Below are 14,081 nucleotides of genomic sequence, written 5' to 3'. Positions count from 1 at the left end.
AGGTGATCTGAAATCGTGTAATCTATAGAAATATGTTTATAAAGACAAACAGGGAGTAGATAATTTCTTGGGATTCAAGTGTAACTGAATGGTTTTCTCAGAAATCACAGGCTATTACAAACTTCATCATACGAGGAAACATGCCACCGTATCTGTGACGGCTGTCCTTTATTTTGAAACTAGAGGTCTCAAAATACCACATTTCATATAAATTAATTAAAAGCTATTTTTACTTAAATATAAATATAAATGTAAAATAAAGGCATATTTTCATATACAGCTACAAGTGTGTGAAAAACCGTAAAAATATACTGGCACTCTCACACTGGAAAAAGGCTAAGGCACGCCACTGTTAACTGCCAAAACAACTCACAGGAAAAAAGGCTACAAATAACATAAAAATAGAAATTCTTCAGTTTATCCCTTCCTAGTCCCCAAGGAACCTGATCAGGAAAGAGGAATTCATTGAAAAGCTGGCTTTATCTGCTTCATCATCCACAGAACAACTTGTCTGTATCATGAAGAAATTCTTAAGAGCCACAATCCCTTATTAACAATATCACGGACCGTTTTCCCACTGGAGCTGTGCTACTTGCATTCTTTCTCATTTGAAAAGTATTTCTATATTTTAAAGCTGAATAAAATGGGGAAAAACAGCAAATGTAATGAACCAGTCATCGACAGACCACTGCTCTGGGGAAGTACCAGGACCATACCTCTAAATATTTTTAATAAAAAGGAAAAAAACCCCAATAAGTCAACTGAACAATATCCACTTCATTTTCTCGTTAAAAAATCCCATTGCTTCCATCTCATCCATTGTTTCAAGTCTTGTGGTTTGGACTCCTGGGGGGATGCCTGCACAAAATGGTGTCTGAGACATTTTTCAGCACCATGTTCTAAGAAATCATTCTTGCCCAAGAGTTCTCTGTCTTCTCCACATTTCTAGTGATATTCAGGAAGCATTAAAGAACATGCCCTGCCTTGTTTTTCAAAAATAGTCACTGAAAACGACACTGTCCCCACTACCCCCATCACCTATTACAGTTTCCGCAAAGACCTCAGAAGACAACTTCTGTTTAAAAAAACCCCTTCCTTAAGATCTTGAGGCATCGCTCAGTTTTCCTTCCCACTAGTACTCCAACCAGTCCATTTTCTAAAAAATGATTTCACTCTACTTTTATGCGTTTTGCTCAAAGTGATCGAGAGTTGGGGAAAATAAAAGAAAGTTCAGAAACAACCCCAGCTAGTTCTCTGAGTTTCAAGTCCTCTGAGATAACCTCTTTATTCCTCCTCATCTCCACACATTTATCAGCAAAACACACACTGCTCACTGAGCAATGGCTTCTAGCTTCCAGTAGGATGTAGATGCTGCCAATGTTACAGCTCACACAAAACGCAGAATAAGTTGAAGCAGCAGCCTGACCTCCTTCACAAGGCACCACTGTACTTTCCTGTTATCCTCTTCATGAAAAGACCTTAAGACTTCAGGGAGAGACAGGTTAACAGCTCATGTGGGTGCACTGTGCAAACTCAGGCACTGATAGAGTCAGATGCTGGAGCTGTGGACAGATCTTGTGCAGAAACAGAAAAGCAGCAGCCAAAGCCTACAGAGCTTCAATAGGCATTAAAGGAATTGGATAGCATATGTGAACTACAGAAGTAATGAACTCCATCTATCAGTTGTGGCAGGTGAAAAATGAGCATAAAGCCTATGCATCATAAAACTCTTAGTCCACACTAGCTGATGGAAACAGTAGCCATTGGAAGAAACCAATAAAATACAACAAAATGCTGATGGGGTTTCAGAGGGTCCAGATTAGAACCTGAAAACATCAAAAGTATGTACAATTTTCAAATTTAGATATTAAAAGCTTTCCCTTATGGGTACAAAAGCACACACACCCCCATGCTACTGAATGCAATTTTTATGACCATTTCCACAAGGTAAGTTTTTATGATTATCTAGGGGTCGATAACCATAAAAATAGGAGGGAGCAACAGTAAAACCACATTAATTCATGTATTTGGAGCATGGAATTCAAAGGATGCAAGTATGATTACGAAAACATTCTCACTGAAGGCCTCAACCAAAGCCCAGTTAATTTCATCAATGGAAGCTGTTTCTTCTACTTGTAATAAATTCTAGATTATGCCGTTTAATACTGAGAGTTACAAGCTACAAAGAAGCAAGGACAAACATTGGCTGGGACTAACTGGATTATTCTCATACTCGCTATGTGCCAGAGATTGGAGTTTCAAAGAAGAGAGATGGAGAAGAGGAAATTCTTTGAGAAGGGAACCTGACATTTAATGAACACTCTCCTATTTCTTTTGGAATGGTGGAAGATCCAATATCCCTCTCTTACACAGTAAACTCAAGCATTCACTTTTCCTCTTTTTCTGTTCTCCACAGACTACTCTACAGATCACATTCTCTGTTTCATCTTCCCAAGAGAAATTTCAACCATTCAAGAATCAAAATGAAAATTTATTAAAGAATCTAGGACAGTTCTGTCCTTTCCTTTAGCCACTTGAATTAAGTACTTATTACTAGCAAATAAAGCTGTAGCAAACTAAGAAGTGATTTAAAATCCCACCCCATATTATTCTTCACTCAGTACTAATGTTAATAAAACCCATTATTCATAAACCCCAATACTTTTATGTATGAAATCTGACATTTTCCTCAAGAAAATGGCATATATTCCCTTTAAGAGTAACTCTAAATATAATATCTTCAGAACAGACTTTTACAGGGCTTTTAAAAATAAAGAACAGAACCAAACACAAAGGGGAAAAACCTTTCAATCACATAAAATGGAAGAAAAACAACTTCAGAAATACATCTTCCCAGAAGTGCTTTCTCAAGTTTTTCTATAAGGAATTACAATATAAGAATTGCATTTTAAATTAAAATAAAGCAGAAACATACTTTTCAAACAAATGTCTCCCAACTTCAGCATCTACAGCACTCAGTGGATCATCCAGAAGATAGATGTCTGCATCTTGATACACAGCTCTGAAAGGTATAGAGAAATGTCAGTATCACAAAGTCTTGCATTAGTTTACTTAAGTCACTGAAGTCTGACAATTTTTAGAAACAAGAAAAAACACTAGCCTGGCCAGATTTACACGGGCCTTCTGCCCCCCACTCAGAGTAGCTCCACGGTCTCCTATTACTGTTAGGTCACCATTTGCTAATAATTCCAAATCCTGTGAATGTGAAAGAACAGATAGAAATGTTTATTAAAAATCATTTTAACTTCAAAGACCAACAAAGCTGTGTTAACATACATTTTCTTATTTGAAAAGTATGAACTTGAACATCTCACATTAAAATACAGAGTTTCATACTAAATGAAATATCTGCAGATACTTTATGACTCTGCATTTTCAGCAAAAGATAATTAAGAATGCAGTAAAAATAGAAGAGATCTTCAAGTTCACATTTTCCACAACTTTTCCAGAGGAAAATACATTATTATTCCTCAGCTTACGACAAATATTTACTGGGCAATTCAGAAAATCAAACAAAATACTAGAAATTCTAACAGTAAATTACTTTTTACTAGAACAAAATGAGCTGTCACAAGAAATAAAAATTGAACTATTATCAGTGAATTATATTGCCAGTATCCTTAAAAAATTCATTATTTTTATTCTTACTGTAATGTATTCAAGAGAAATACATCTACTATACAGATCTGGTTAATTTCAGAGCTTGGGACTATGAATACGACAAAAAATTGTATCATATTCCATGTCAAACTATTCTATTTCCAATTCAAGAAATACAGAAGTTTTACATTAAGCTATAAAGCATATTCTGAAAGTTTATTCACAGCTTTTATAAGATACATAAATTTGCAAGAAAAATAAGAAAGCAAATCTACCATCAAATATGAAGTATCAACTTTTTATATGCAGTTTGCTGTCTTTTAAAGTCATTAAAACCTTAAGTTTAGACAACAGCATATGACAGATCTCAGCAGGAGATACTAGAACTATCTGCCATGTGCAAAAATCTTGCACAAAATGTTCATTTCAGTAACCATCTGCTTTTCACCTGTGTTGCTGCTGACAGAAATATCATAACATGCTACATAAAACCTTTCTAGCTGCCAAGCAAAATGTCTGTTTCTTGACAAATCTGGCTTAATCCTCTTCTATATCTCATGCAACAAACTCCTTTGCGCACAGACCTTTCAAAAATATTTTTCATAAGACTACTTGGGTTCAGCAAGTTCTCCAATATATAGCCCTAGGGTCCTTTTGATAGTTGTTAGCAATACATAACACACAATACACGTGACATTTATTTTAAAAAAATAAACAGGCCATTTACAAAATGAAAGTCGCAAATAGTGCTAGCTTGATCATTTGTTTTCTGCCTCTTATTGCATTTGCACACATCCCTACCGTAATACTCGTGAAAAGGGCTAAAATATAATTATGAAATTAAATAATAGGGAATAGTTTTTTCCGGATTTGTCACATAAGCTACACTTCCCCCTAGTGGAAGTTTTGGGAAATACAAGAAGGTGCTTACACAGGGATGGCAAAAGTAACTACACATATTTCAATTAAGCAACAGTACTTATTTCATATGCTACTAATAAAAATCAATTCTATAAATTACTTACTGCAGCATGTATCACAAGTATGAAAGAACACTAAGATAAAAATAAGGAACATAGAAATAAAACACACGAAGTCTTACCTTTTTAAGAGCACAGACTTTTAAAACTTTTTCGTATTTTTCTTTCTCATATTCCTTGTCAAACAGTATATTACTTCTTACAGTGCCAGAGAACACCCAAGGCTGCTGAGAAACATAGGCAATTCTTCCAGTAATATTTATCAAACCTTTGTCTTTAGGCAGCTCACCAAGCAAGGCACTTAAGAGTGAAGACTGGAAAATATTATTTTCAAAAATTAAATAAAAATTATGACGTTTGGTTGCATTCAAGACATTAAAGAGATTAAGCAGTGCTTACTGGCATGATGGCCTATTTCACTCTGTTACTGAAACTACTGCTAAGAGTAGAAAAAAACTAGAACCCTTTACATGCAGTCTAGAACCAACACACAAAGTACTGTCTAACTCCAAACCATCTCCTCCCCACAACCAGAAGAGTATCAGCCATTCTTGAATGCCAGTATCTTGGTATAAGTGTGTTAATATACAAAGAAAGGACCTGTACACTTTTAAGCTTCTAGTTTTCACATTTAACAAACTCATAAAAGCCTCAAGGAATGGGATAAACATTAACTTACTTTTCCAGCTCCTACAGGACCAATCACAGCCAGTAATTCCCCTCGTCTGACAGTAAACGAAAGTTGTTGAAGTGCTGGTGTTTCTGAACTCTGTGGATGTGAGAAACAGTTAGGCTTCTCCAGTGATGAAATATACATCAAAAAATATTTAGAAACAGAAGACAATGTACATAAATCACTATAAACTAGCAATCCATATGCCCACCATATTTTCAGTCATACAGTTTGCCTCTTCAGTAATTCATTAACACTTTTGAAAGGCCTGCATTCTTCACCACAAAGAAGTAACACAGATAAAAGAGCATTCAAGGAATAAGGAACACAAAGGCAGCCAGAAGCAGTGCTTCCTCAGAGCCCAGGCATCCTCACAGCAGCTCAGTGCAAGGCTGGGGCAGCAGCCTCAGAAATTGGAGCTCTCTGCTGGCCACCACACGGGCATTAACAGCCCCGGCACAACACACTCAGAAACTCCAAGCAGACAGACTTGTAAAAAGGAAGGGTTGAAGCTCTCTCAGAACCTCAGGAAAGCCAGGTCCGTGTTTGCTCTAGTCAAGGCTCTATCCAAAGTGAAACCAGAAAAATGCCCTTGGATTTTACACAACTTCATCTTGTATACTGACACAGACTTTTCATGGACAATGTAGGGAGCTATTTGTGTGAAAATATCCCCCCCAGGATTGTTTGTTAATATCCCCTTTTAGTATGCCTATCTTTTATGTTACACTACTGATAAGAGCTTATTTCCCAATATATTTTGGAGCTCTTCCATCAAGATTGTGAGAACACCTACTTGAGAAAAGAAAGGATGCTCATGTCTTTAATAGCTATGCTAAACTGCAACTTCTAAGGACCTTCTGCAGCTCCCTCTCATTAAAGCAAAACTCCCTCGTAACAGAATCTGCCTTTACATGCACCTCGGCATGACAGACATTAAAATGCAAACAGTAATATTATATGCATTTTTAAAAAAAACAAACAAGTACTTCTATCAAAAGATCCAAAGAACACTCACTCTGAAGCACCAAAAACAGAAGAGCAAAGTGAAGAATACCTTAAAATCTCTAGCCACCCTTGAAGTTCAAGCGGCTGATGAAGAGACCACCACCTAACCCTGCACAAAAGATGCCACAAGACCAAGTACCAGGAGTGCAAAAAGAGGAAGCCTGCAATGCATTCCAAATTATTTGTGACAGAAGTACAGTATCTATCCACATCTATGACAGCTGGGAGAGTTGGGCTAGCACGTGTTCTCATTCGTGCCAGGAGAAATACTCAGCCAGGCAGCACCACATCCAGAGCTCCCAATTCCCATCTCACAGAAGCACCACAGGGTTCATATGAAATCGGTCACATGGTGAGAACCTGAACTCATGTGCCTTGTGCTTCTCTGCAAAACCACTTTCGTTGCTAATATAAATTTCCACAAGGTGGCATCAACGGGACTTTTTTCTTTTTCTCTGCACAACCCCTATGAGCATTTTACCACAGATTTGATTCCTCGGTCCAGAGTACACAGCCAAGGTGCTCAGCTGGTGCTAAGGGGAACTCTACCAACTTTGATAGTCAAGGATCTCTGGTTTTTTTAATACAGTTTGTAGGAGATATCTCTTATTAAATCAATGCCTATTTGGAAAAAGTAAATAAGCTGTAAGACAAAAAGGCCCTTCTTCAGATCACTTGAGGTTGTGCTTCTGTATTCACAGAATCACAGACTATTCTGAATTGGAACAGACCCACAAGGATCATTGAGTCCAACTCTTAAGTCAATGGCCACCCACACAGGGGATTGAACCCATGACCTTGGCATTATTACAACCAAGTTTTATTCACACAAGTGCAAAGATATTTCGTTCCAAATTCAGATTTTGAAAAAACGTAAGAGCCTAAAAACATTGCAAAAAATTTCAATGAAGTTTTGAAGCTATTACTGTTATACTGGATATTAAAGCAGTATTCTAAGATACCACAGAACCTACACAAAAGTAGTAACACAAGCAAACAGCATAGCCACACACACCTAAGGGGCATGGTATTTTGGCAAAACAGCATTCCCAGTAATAAAGACAATTTGTCCTGAATTCATCACACCTATTTCTAGGCACTAAATTGAGGCACTTAAATTAGAGCAGCACAGACTAATATTACAGCTAAGTTCACCTGACAGTTCATCACCACAAATGCCCCACCTCCCCTGTGTCCTGTGAACTTGCTGTGTCTCTAACTTTCCTTCTTCTGCCATTTGTTTTTGCCTAACCTTGCACATAGACTGTTCATGGGAGTCAGCTATCAGAAAACAAATCTCATTAAAAGTGATTCATTTTCTATTGGTTGTGGTTCACCGCAAGGTCATGCATAACAACCTGCAGTGGGGAGGACAAAAGGACACAAGAATGATCCTTCAGGGGTTGCAACTCCTCAGGCGAGCTTAGGCAGACCTTACATGTCATATAGCCAAGAGAATGAAATAGTTCTGCCCGTCTCAGGGATACAGAGATCATATACTGCACAGAAGTACTACACTATTTAGGATCTTCATGTAAGGACTAAAATTACATGGGATAACATTGGCATCTGTTCAGATGCTTGAATTTCAAATCTGAAGTTGCTCATTTGACCAGACACACTGTTCTGTAAACTCAAGGCACATCAGTAAAAAGTCTACTGAAGAATCTCTAGTTCCATGCTGGTATCAGACTAACCTGTAGTAATCAGGATAATACTTGCCTTAGTAAAACGAGAGTATGACCAGGAATTAATTGGTTTTGTCTATCTTTTGAGAAATTGTAATACACCATATCAGGTTTTTTTCCTAAAAGTCTAGCTAATAATTCCTTTTTTTACTTCAAGTGATTTTGGATTTGTGGGTTGGTTGTTGGTTCGGGGGGGTTTAGTATCTCTTTTGGCACAAAATTTAAAAAAATAAAAAAAAATTATCATCTATGTGCACAGTGTCTGTACTTGTTTCTCAAGTGTCTTGAGAAACCCAGCCAGGGTAGCAAGCTAAGCCAGTTATTGACATAGGATAGCTTATTTCTATTACTCCTTTCATTACTCATCTATATCAGAATTTATCTTTTCAGTGAGCAAATCTATAAAATTCTGTTGCATCACTGTAGGAGTATACAAGATTAACTTCCTGAGCATATCTTAGCAGTTCTGGTGGAACTATTCTTCTCCCATGCACACTGCAATTAAATATCAAAATGAAAATTACATTAACAGTTCTATGGATGACTTGTTGTTTTGGGGTTTTTGTCCAATTAAGAGGAAACCAGTAATTCCAGTCATGCTGCCCTGCTTTAGGCAATATAAACAACTCATTAAAAAAAGAAGGTGTTTTATGGGCACATTATGCAACCATTTCCTATGACTTATTTGCAGTGGTACCAAAGTCAGTTTCAGAAGAAAACAAAGATTAAGAAATACATTCCATTTTGCATTTGAATGTATTCACAATCCAGTCTTTCATATCAAATATTTTTTAAAAATTTGGTCAATGTCTCAGAAATATTGATGTTACTGAGAAGTCTGAGAAAGTAAAGCAGGATAATGTAAGGATTTTCTTTTGCAGTTGAGTAGCAGTAGATACATCCTTCCATATGTTTTCACACCTGATCTTCCTTGGGACACAGCACAGGTAGAGGAAGAGGGCACAATAAGGGGAATATGTGACATGTCTTGTTTGCTTTACAACTATATGCAAAATTCATTTTCAGAGTTTCCAGGATTTGTAACTGAGACTAAACCCTTCCATGTGCAAATAGCTCCAACAATTCATTGCAAATTGCTGCTTACCATAGCAATTGTAGTTTTGAAAGTCAACCTCTGCCTTTCTTACAGAAGAAAGATACATAATAAATTTAGCACCTGGGTATCATCCCTTTTCCTAGTAACTTTGGTTGGTTTGTTGCATTTAAAGCAGAGAAAAATTTGTAGCTGAACAGAGTAACAAATATGTGCTGACTAGTCTCTAAGGCTTTCAAATCTGTTATGAGAAGTATATTGTACTGGGTCTAGGCTAAAGAACTGATCAAGCATTCAGTTCACATTAAAAAACCCCACATGACAAGGCCCACCGTACTTCGCTGTCTGTCCTTGATTCTAGTTTTAGTACCACAGCCACAATACAGTGCTGTTTAATAACAACAGATACTTTCACACAGAAATAAACCTTTTTTCATTTAGTAATATCCAGGAATAGCTACCTTAAGAGGTACTTGATAGTGTTTTCAATACTAATCTACAGAGTTAGCTGAATGTCCTAAAAACATTCTCGTACTCAAAGGATAAAATACAAAACACAGGCACACCACACACAGACACACTGCACTTTAGATTTCAAATGCCTGCAACACCAATGTACTTTACATTTACTAGAAGTAAATTTACCTTATCCCAATAGCAAGTCAAATCCTGAACATGAAGAATGATATTCTCATTATTACCATGCAGTTGTGGCTGGAAGTGCGAAACCTCATCAAGCATCAGAAAGTTCTGCATAAAAGCACAGGATATTATCTAATGTGAAACCAAGAATGGGAAAGGAACCCAAGAACATGTTTTTTGAAAGCAGCATACAGAACATTATTGCATGGGGTTGGAAAAAACCATAAACTGAGCAAGGAATTACATTTCCAAAGCAATGCCCAACTGTAACAGTGTACTTCTATCTACTATCTACTTCTCCTCCTTAAGAATACTCCAAAAGTGCACATTTACAACACCTGCTGAATAAAGAATTCCAGAAGGAAACGGACTTAAGAACCTGTTCTGTCTTTTCCTGGAAATACTGACAAGTCTTAAAATCGTTTAACTCCCTCTTTCCATGTAGAAGAGGTGAAATCCTCACTGCAACACCTTAGCATTTCACTGCTTTGATGGCAAGTACTTCTTATTTCATTGAGAGAACGGTAAGGACACAGTAAGCAGCTGTCCACTGCATTCTTCATCCAACGAAAAGACAGAATGCTATCTGAACCTCTCCTCCTTTTAAAGTCCCGGTATTAACAAAAAAAATCGCTTCCATCTGCATTACTGGTTTATTATACTTTTGCTACTGAACTTCTACATTGTATCTACATTAACATTCCAGTGCACATCATGTTTTCACATATGCATACACAGCAACAAGTTCAGTTTCCAAAACAGGTTATTGTATTAAAAATCCCAAACTGCAAAACTCAAATAAGGCTTCTGGCATTAAAAAAAGTTAGAATAAGAGAAGAAATCCACATATCCTTCAAAGCAATAACTCTACCTTGATTCGTCGGATGCTGATCACTGTCTCCGACACTCTCTCAACAGCCGCAGGGAAGAACAGAGTTACCGTCAGTCTCACCGCCCCATACAGGGACACTGCAACGAACACCCGACTTGCAGAGATAACATTTCCAAGCAGTACATACGCCATGAAAGTCATGAACACTGTTATTTTGCTTGCCACAAAGAAAGAGGCCAAGTTCAGTCCTCGAAGGTAGGAGCTTTTCATAACCATGGCAATCTCCTTCCTAAAAATGCAAAATATAAACAATCACATCAATCTCTCTCATTACTGTTGCCCTTAACCATACAATGTGGGAAACACCGTTTCAGGATTTTACTTTCATATCCTTTCTCCTCCCCTTGCATCACCCCAACTCGTATGTAAAGAACTGCGAATAAATTATATTATATAGTAAAAAATACAAGAAAAAAGAATTTAAGATGCTTGGAAATTGAGTGGGGCAATTTACAATATTCAATATTTTAGTAGCTATAGAAAATAATTATTTTTCAGAGACAAAAACCCAGTGTAGTATTTTTTCTGCTTCATTGAAACTAGTATTTTAATCCAGATTCTGATCTGCTTCAAATATTTCTAGGTTGCATGCAATAGCAAAATGAGCAAAAAAAACCCTATATAAAGGTCAAGCACTCACAAATTTCCTATTTTTCCAATATCAAAATCTGATAGAGTTCAGTCACAAAATTCATGTCAAGATCAACACGTACTCTGCAGTTCAAAAAAAAAGGGCAAATTCTGAAAGATCAAGAGCTTGCCCATAGTCCAAATATCTGATTTAATCATCTGCTGCTCCTCATGCTGCATCACAGAATTCAGGGTATTTCCTTTCATCTCAGTCTAAATCCTTCTCAATTTGGACCCTACTCCTGGCTTCTTCTGCTCTAGGAATTGAGGCTCATAAATCAAGAAAATACTGATCTTTGAGGCCAATTGTTCTGTCAGTCATTGCCCAAGCTAAACAGTGACTGAAGTACTGCTCAGACACATAAATCTCCCTCTAGCAACTGAAAAGCTGCTGAAGACTACGTTCTCAAATTCCAATTCAGTTAAATTGCAGTTTCTACTCCTAAATGACTCATCAAGTTTAATCCTCAAGACATTACTGCACTATCAAGCACTACAATATGATGTTATCAGGCTTAACTCTCTACTAAAATATCATTTTTCTTTATCAGGAAAGCCATAAAAACTTATTCCTTCCCCATATATTCTATTTTTGTCTGCTTGAAATAATATTGAATATGAATTCTCAAAAAAATTCCTCACTTTCTCTTTCCAAACAACCTGGCTATTCTCAGGGAAAATCATCACTTTGATCACCTTCCACTAGGAAGAATACATTAAAATTAGAAACTTACATTGTGGTTATACAATTTGAAGAAAATTAAGTACTCACTTGATAAAGAAAAGGATGCAGGATGCACTACTGGAAAACTAGTTAACCAACTTTCCCACTACACTTGCCAAATTGGCTGAACTGACAGACTTTCAAAGAGTTTCACTTTTTCAGCTTAAGGATTGACAGTCTCTGATCTCCTCCAGAGTACAGAGAAGGAACATTTGTATGTAAACTACTTGAATTGAGTCTAATTCAATTACTTCTGCAATCCTGGATGAAACTCTTTTCCCACTCTTTAATAATCCTTAATAATCCTCTCATTATCTGTGGACAATCAGCAAAAACAGATAAACTACAGAATACCTGCAGGCTGCACATAATACATTACCCTGTCTTGAGGTACAAAGTCATATAAATGCGAACTAATATGAAGAGACATAGGAAAAAAGAGCAATGAGGCGTTCAGGTGTCATCTTAGCAACTGTCAAGGGCCACTGTGGAAATACTGGGTTATAAATCACCTCGCTAAATTTAAGACTTTTAACTACAGTTTTCCATAGCACAGTTAAAGAAAGGAAAGAGGGCTCAACATGTGTTTTGTAGGAGATTATGTCTCTCCATCATTAAAAAGGAAGCCTCTAATCCTAATGAAGTGCTAAACTTGGAATCTAAAGTTTAGTTATGGGAATATATTCACTGAGGAAGCTTTCAATAAAGAAATATCCTCTCTGGCTCCATGCAAGACAGCAAGGCCTTCCATCAATCATGAACATGCAATCAGCACAGAGTCCTATAATCCAACAGGAGAACAGATTATGTGCATTGAGAAGAAGTACCTTAAGGAACATTTGCAAGTGTGCAAGGCTGCAAATGTACATGAAGGAAAACCAAATCCTTTACAGAAAATAAATTCCAAACAGAACAAATTTAAAAAAAATCAGATAATCTACAGTAAGATAATAGTCTTCTACGCATATGCTGGAGAGGGACACAACATGAAAATTAACTTAGAAGAACTATGCATCCAAACTCCTACAGTTATTCTTTAACACTGAATGCTCTTACAGTGTCAAGCAAAAAGGCAAATACTGATTGAAAATCAAATCTATTAATATGTTTTAATCTGATGTCAATGGACCTCTGAAAAGAAATGTCTTAGGATACCCAGCTCAGCTGGCCTTACCAGTTCAACACCTAGGGAAATTCTGATCTGCTCTCTTACTTCACTCCACCTTTCCCAGACAGCTTGAGCAATACTTAAAACACATAAAAGGAAGATGAGTACTACATTAGGATTCTAACATTTAGGACAGAAAGTCAGATTCCAGGTATTTCTGAGAAGGGGAATGTCTCCTTATAGGTTCTGTGCTATCAGTACAGAATCTGAGGACAAAATTGTTGCATTTCAACTACTACAGTCTATTAGTTTCTGCTTTTAAACACAACAGTAAAAGGAAGCATGAAAAGCAAGTTTGGAGGTTTTTCTTTATTTTTCATCCCCTTAAAACATATTTTCATTCTTTCACTCTTGCTGTAAAAAATTTAAACAAAACCCAAAAAAATCCCAAGACGCGCAAGTAAACTGCATTTTAAAGCACAAAATAACACACTTATTCAAATGTAAAAAAAATGGCAACTGACAATGGTCATATACTAAAGCTGCATCTTTCCGTAATTACCTTCTTAAACCATCCACAAGCTCTGCAAATGATTTTTCCCAAGCATACATCTTTATTATCTTCATACCGCTTATCACTTCATTCATGGTCCTAATCCTGACGTCTGTTAAGGCAGCTGTCTTGCTTCTGTAAACAGCACAAAGGAAAAAATCTCAGATTCTCTAAAGAATACTTACGATCGTGTAATACACTCATAATTTCCAAGTTTTTGCTCTTCCTGTAAAGACGATTCCCATAATGGTAATTGCATTAAAGCGTCTTTCTAAAAAAGTATCTTAGAGCTGGGACACAGCTGACAGTCTTGGTGTATTTATACTCCTGTTCTCAGGGAACCGTGAGGTGATTCTATGTTCAGAATTATACATCAACTTGTTCAAACTATGGTACTCCTTAAACAACATATTTATGTACCAAAAGAGCCTCGAATGACGACATTTGCAACTATTAGGTTTAGAACTAAACAAAAATCAGAAAATTACTTTAAAAAAGATTTCAAAAA

General features: G+C 36.7%; 1 protein-coding gene across 4 annotated transcripts in view; it reads right to left on the bottom strand.

The window, feature by feature from the left end:
* ABCC4 (ATP binding cassette subfamily C member 4 (PEL blood group)) overlaps positions 1–14,081 on the bottom strand; it is a 145,916-nt gene that overhangs the window by 105,944 nt on the left and 25,891 nt on the right. For all 4 annotated transcript variants that reach the window (XR_011697161.1, XR_011697163.1, XM_071549439.1 and 1 more), the window contains exons 7-13: positions 13,583–13,708; positions 10,538–10,787; positions 9,670–9,774; positions 5,281–5,370; positions 4,724–4,915; positions 3,122–3,216; positions 2,936–3,022 (exon numbers count right to left, since the gene is read on the bottom strand). Coding sequence is in view for 2 of the 4 variants with exons in the window: in XM_071549439.1 (XP_071405540.1) it covers positions 2,936–3,022; positions 3,122–3,216; positions 4,724–4,915; positions 5,281–5,370; positions 9,670–9,774; positions 10,538–10,787; positions 13,583–13,708 (945 nt within the window). In the remaining 2 variants the exon portion in view is untranslated. The remainder of the gene's footprint in view (positions 1–2,935; positions 3,023–3,121; positions 3,217–4,723; positions 4,916–5,280; positions 5,371–9,669; positions 9,775–10,537; positions 10,788–13,582; positions 13,709–14,081) is intronic.

The sequence above is a fragment of the Pithys albifrons genome, chromosome 1 (assembly GCF_047495875.1).
Source record: "Pithys albifrons albifrons isolate INPA30051 chromosome 1, PitAlb_v1, whole genome shotgun sequence".
Taxonomy (NCBI): Eukaryota; Metazoa; Chordata; class Aves; order Passeriformes; family Thamnophilidae; genus Pithys; species Pithys albifrons.
Note: the sequence above shows the minus strand (reverse complement) of the source record. Positions and strands in the feature narration are given on the sequence as shown.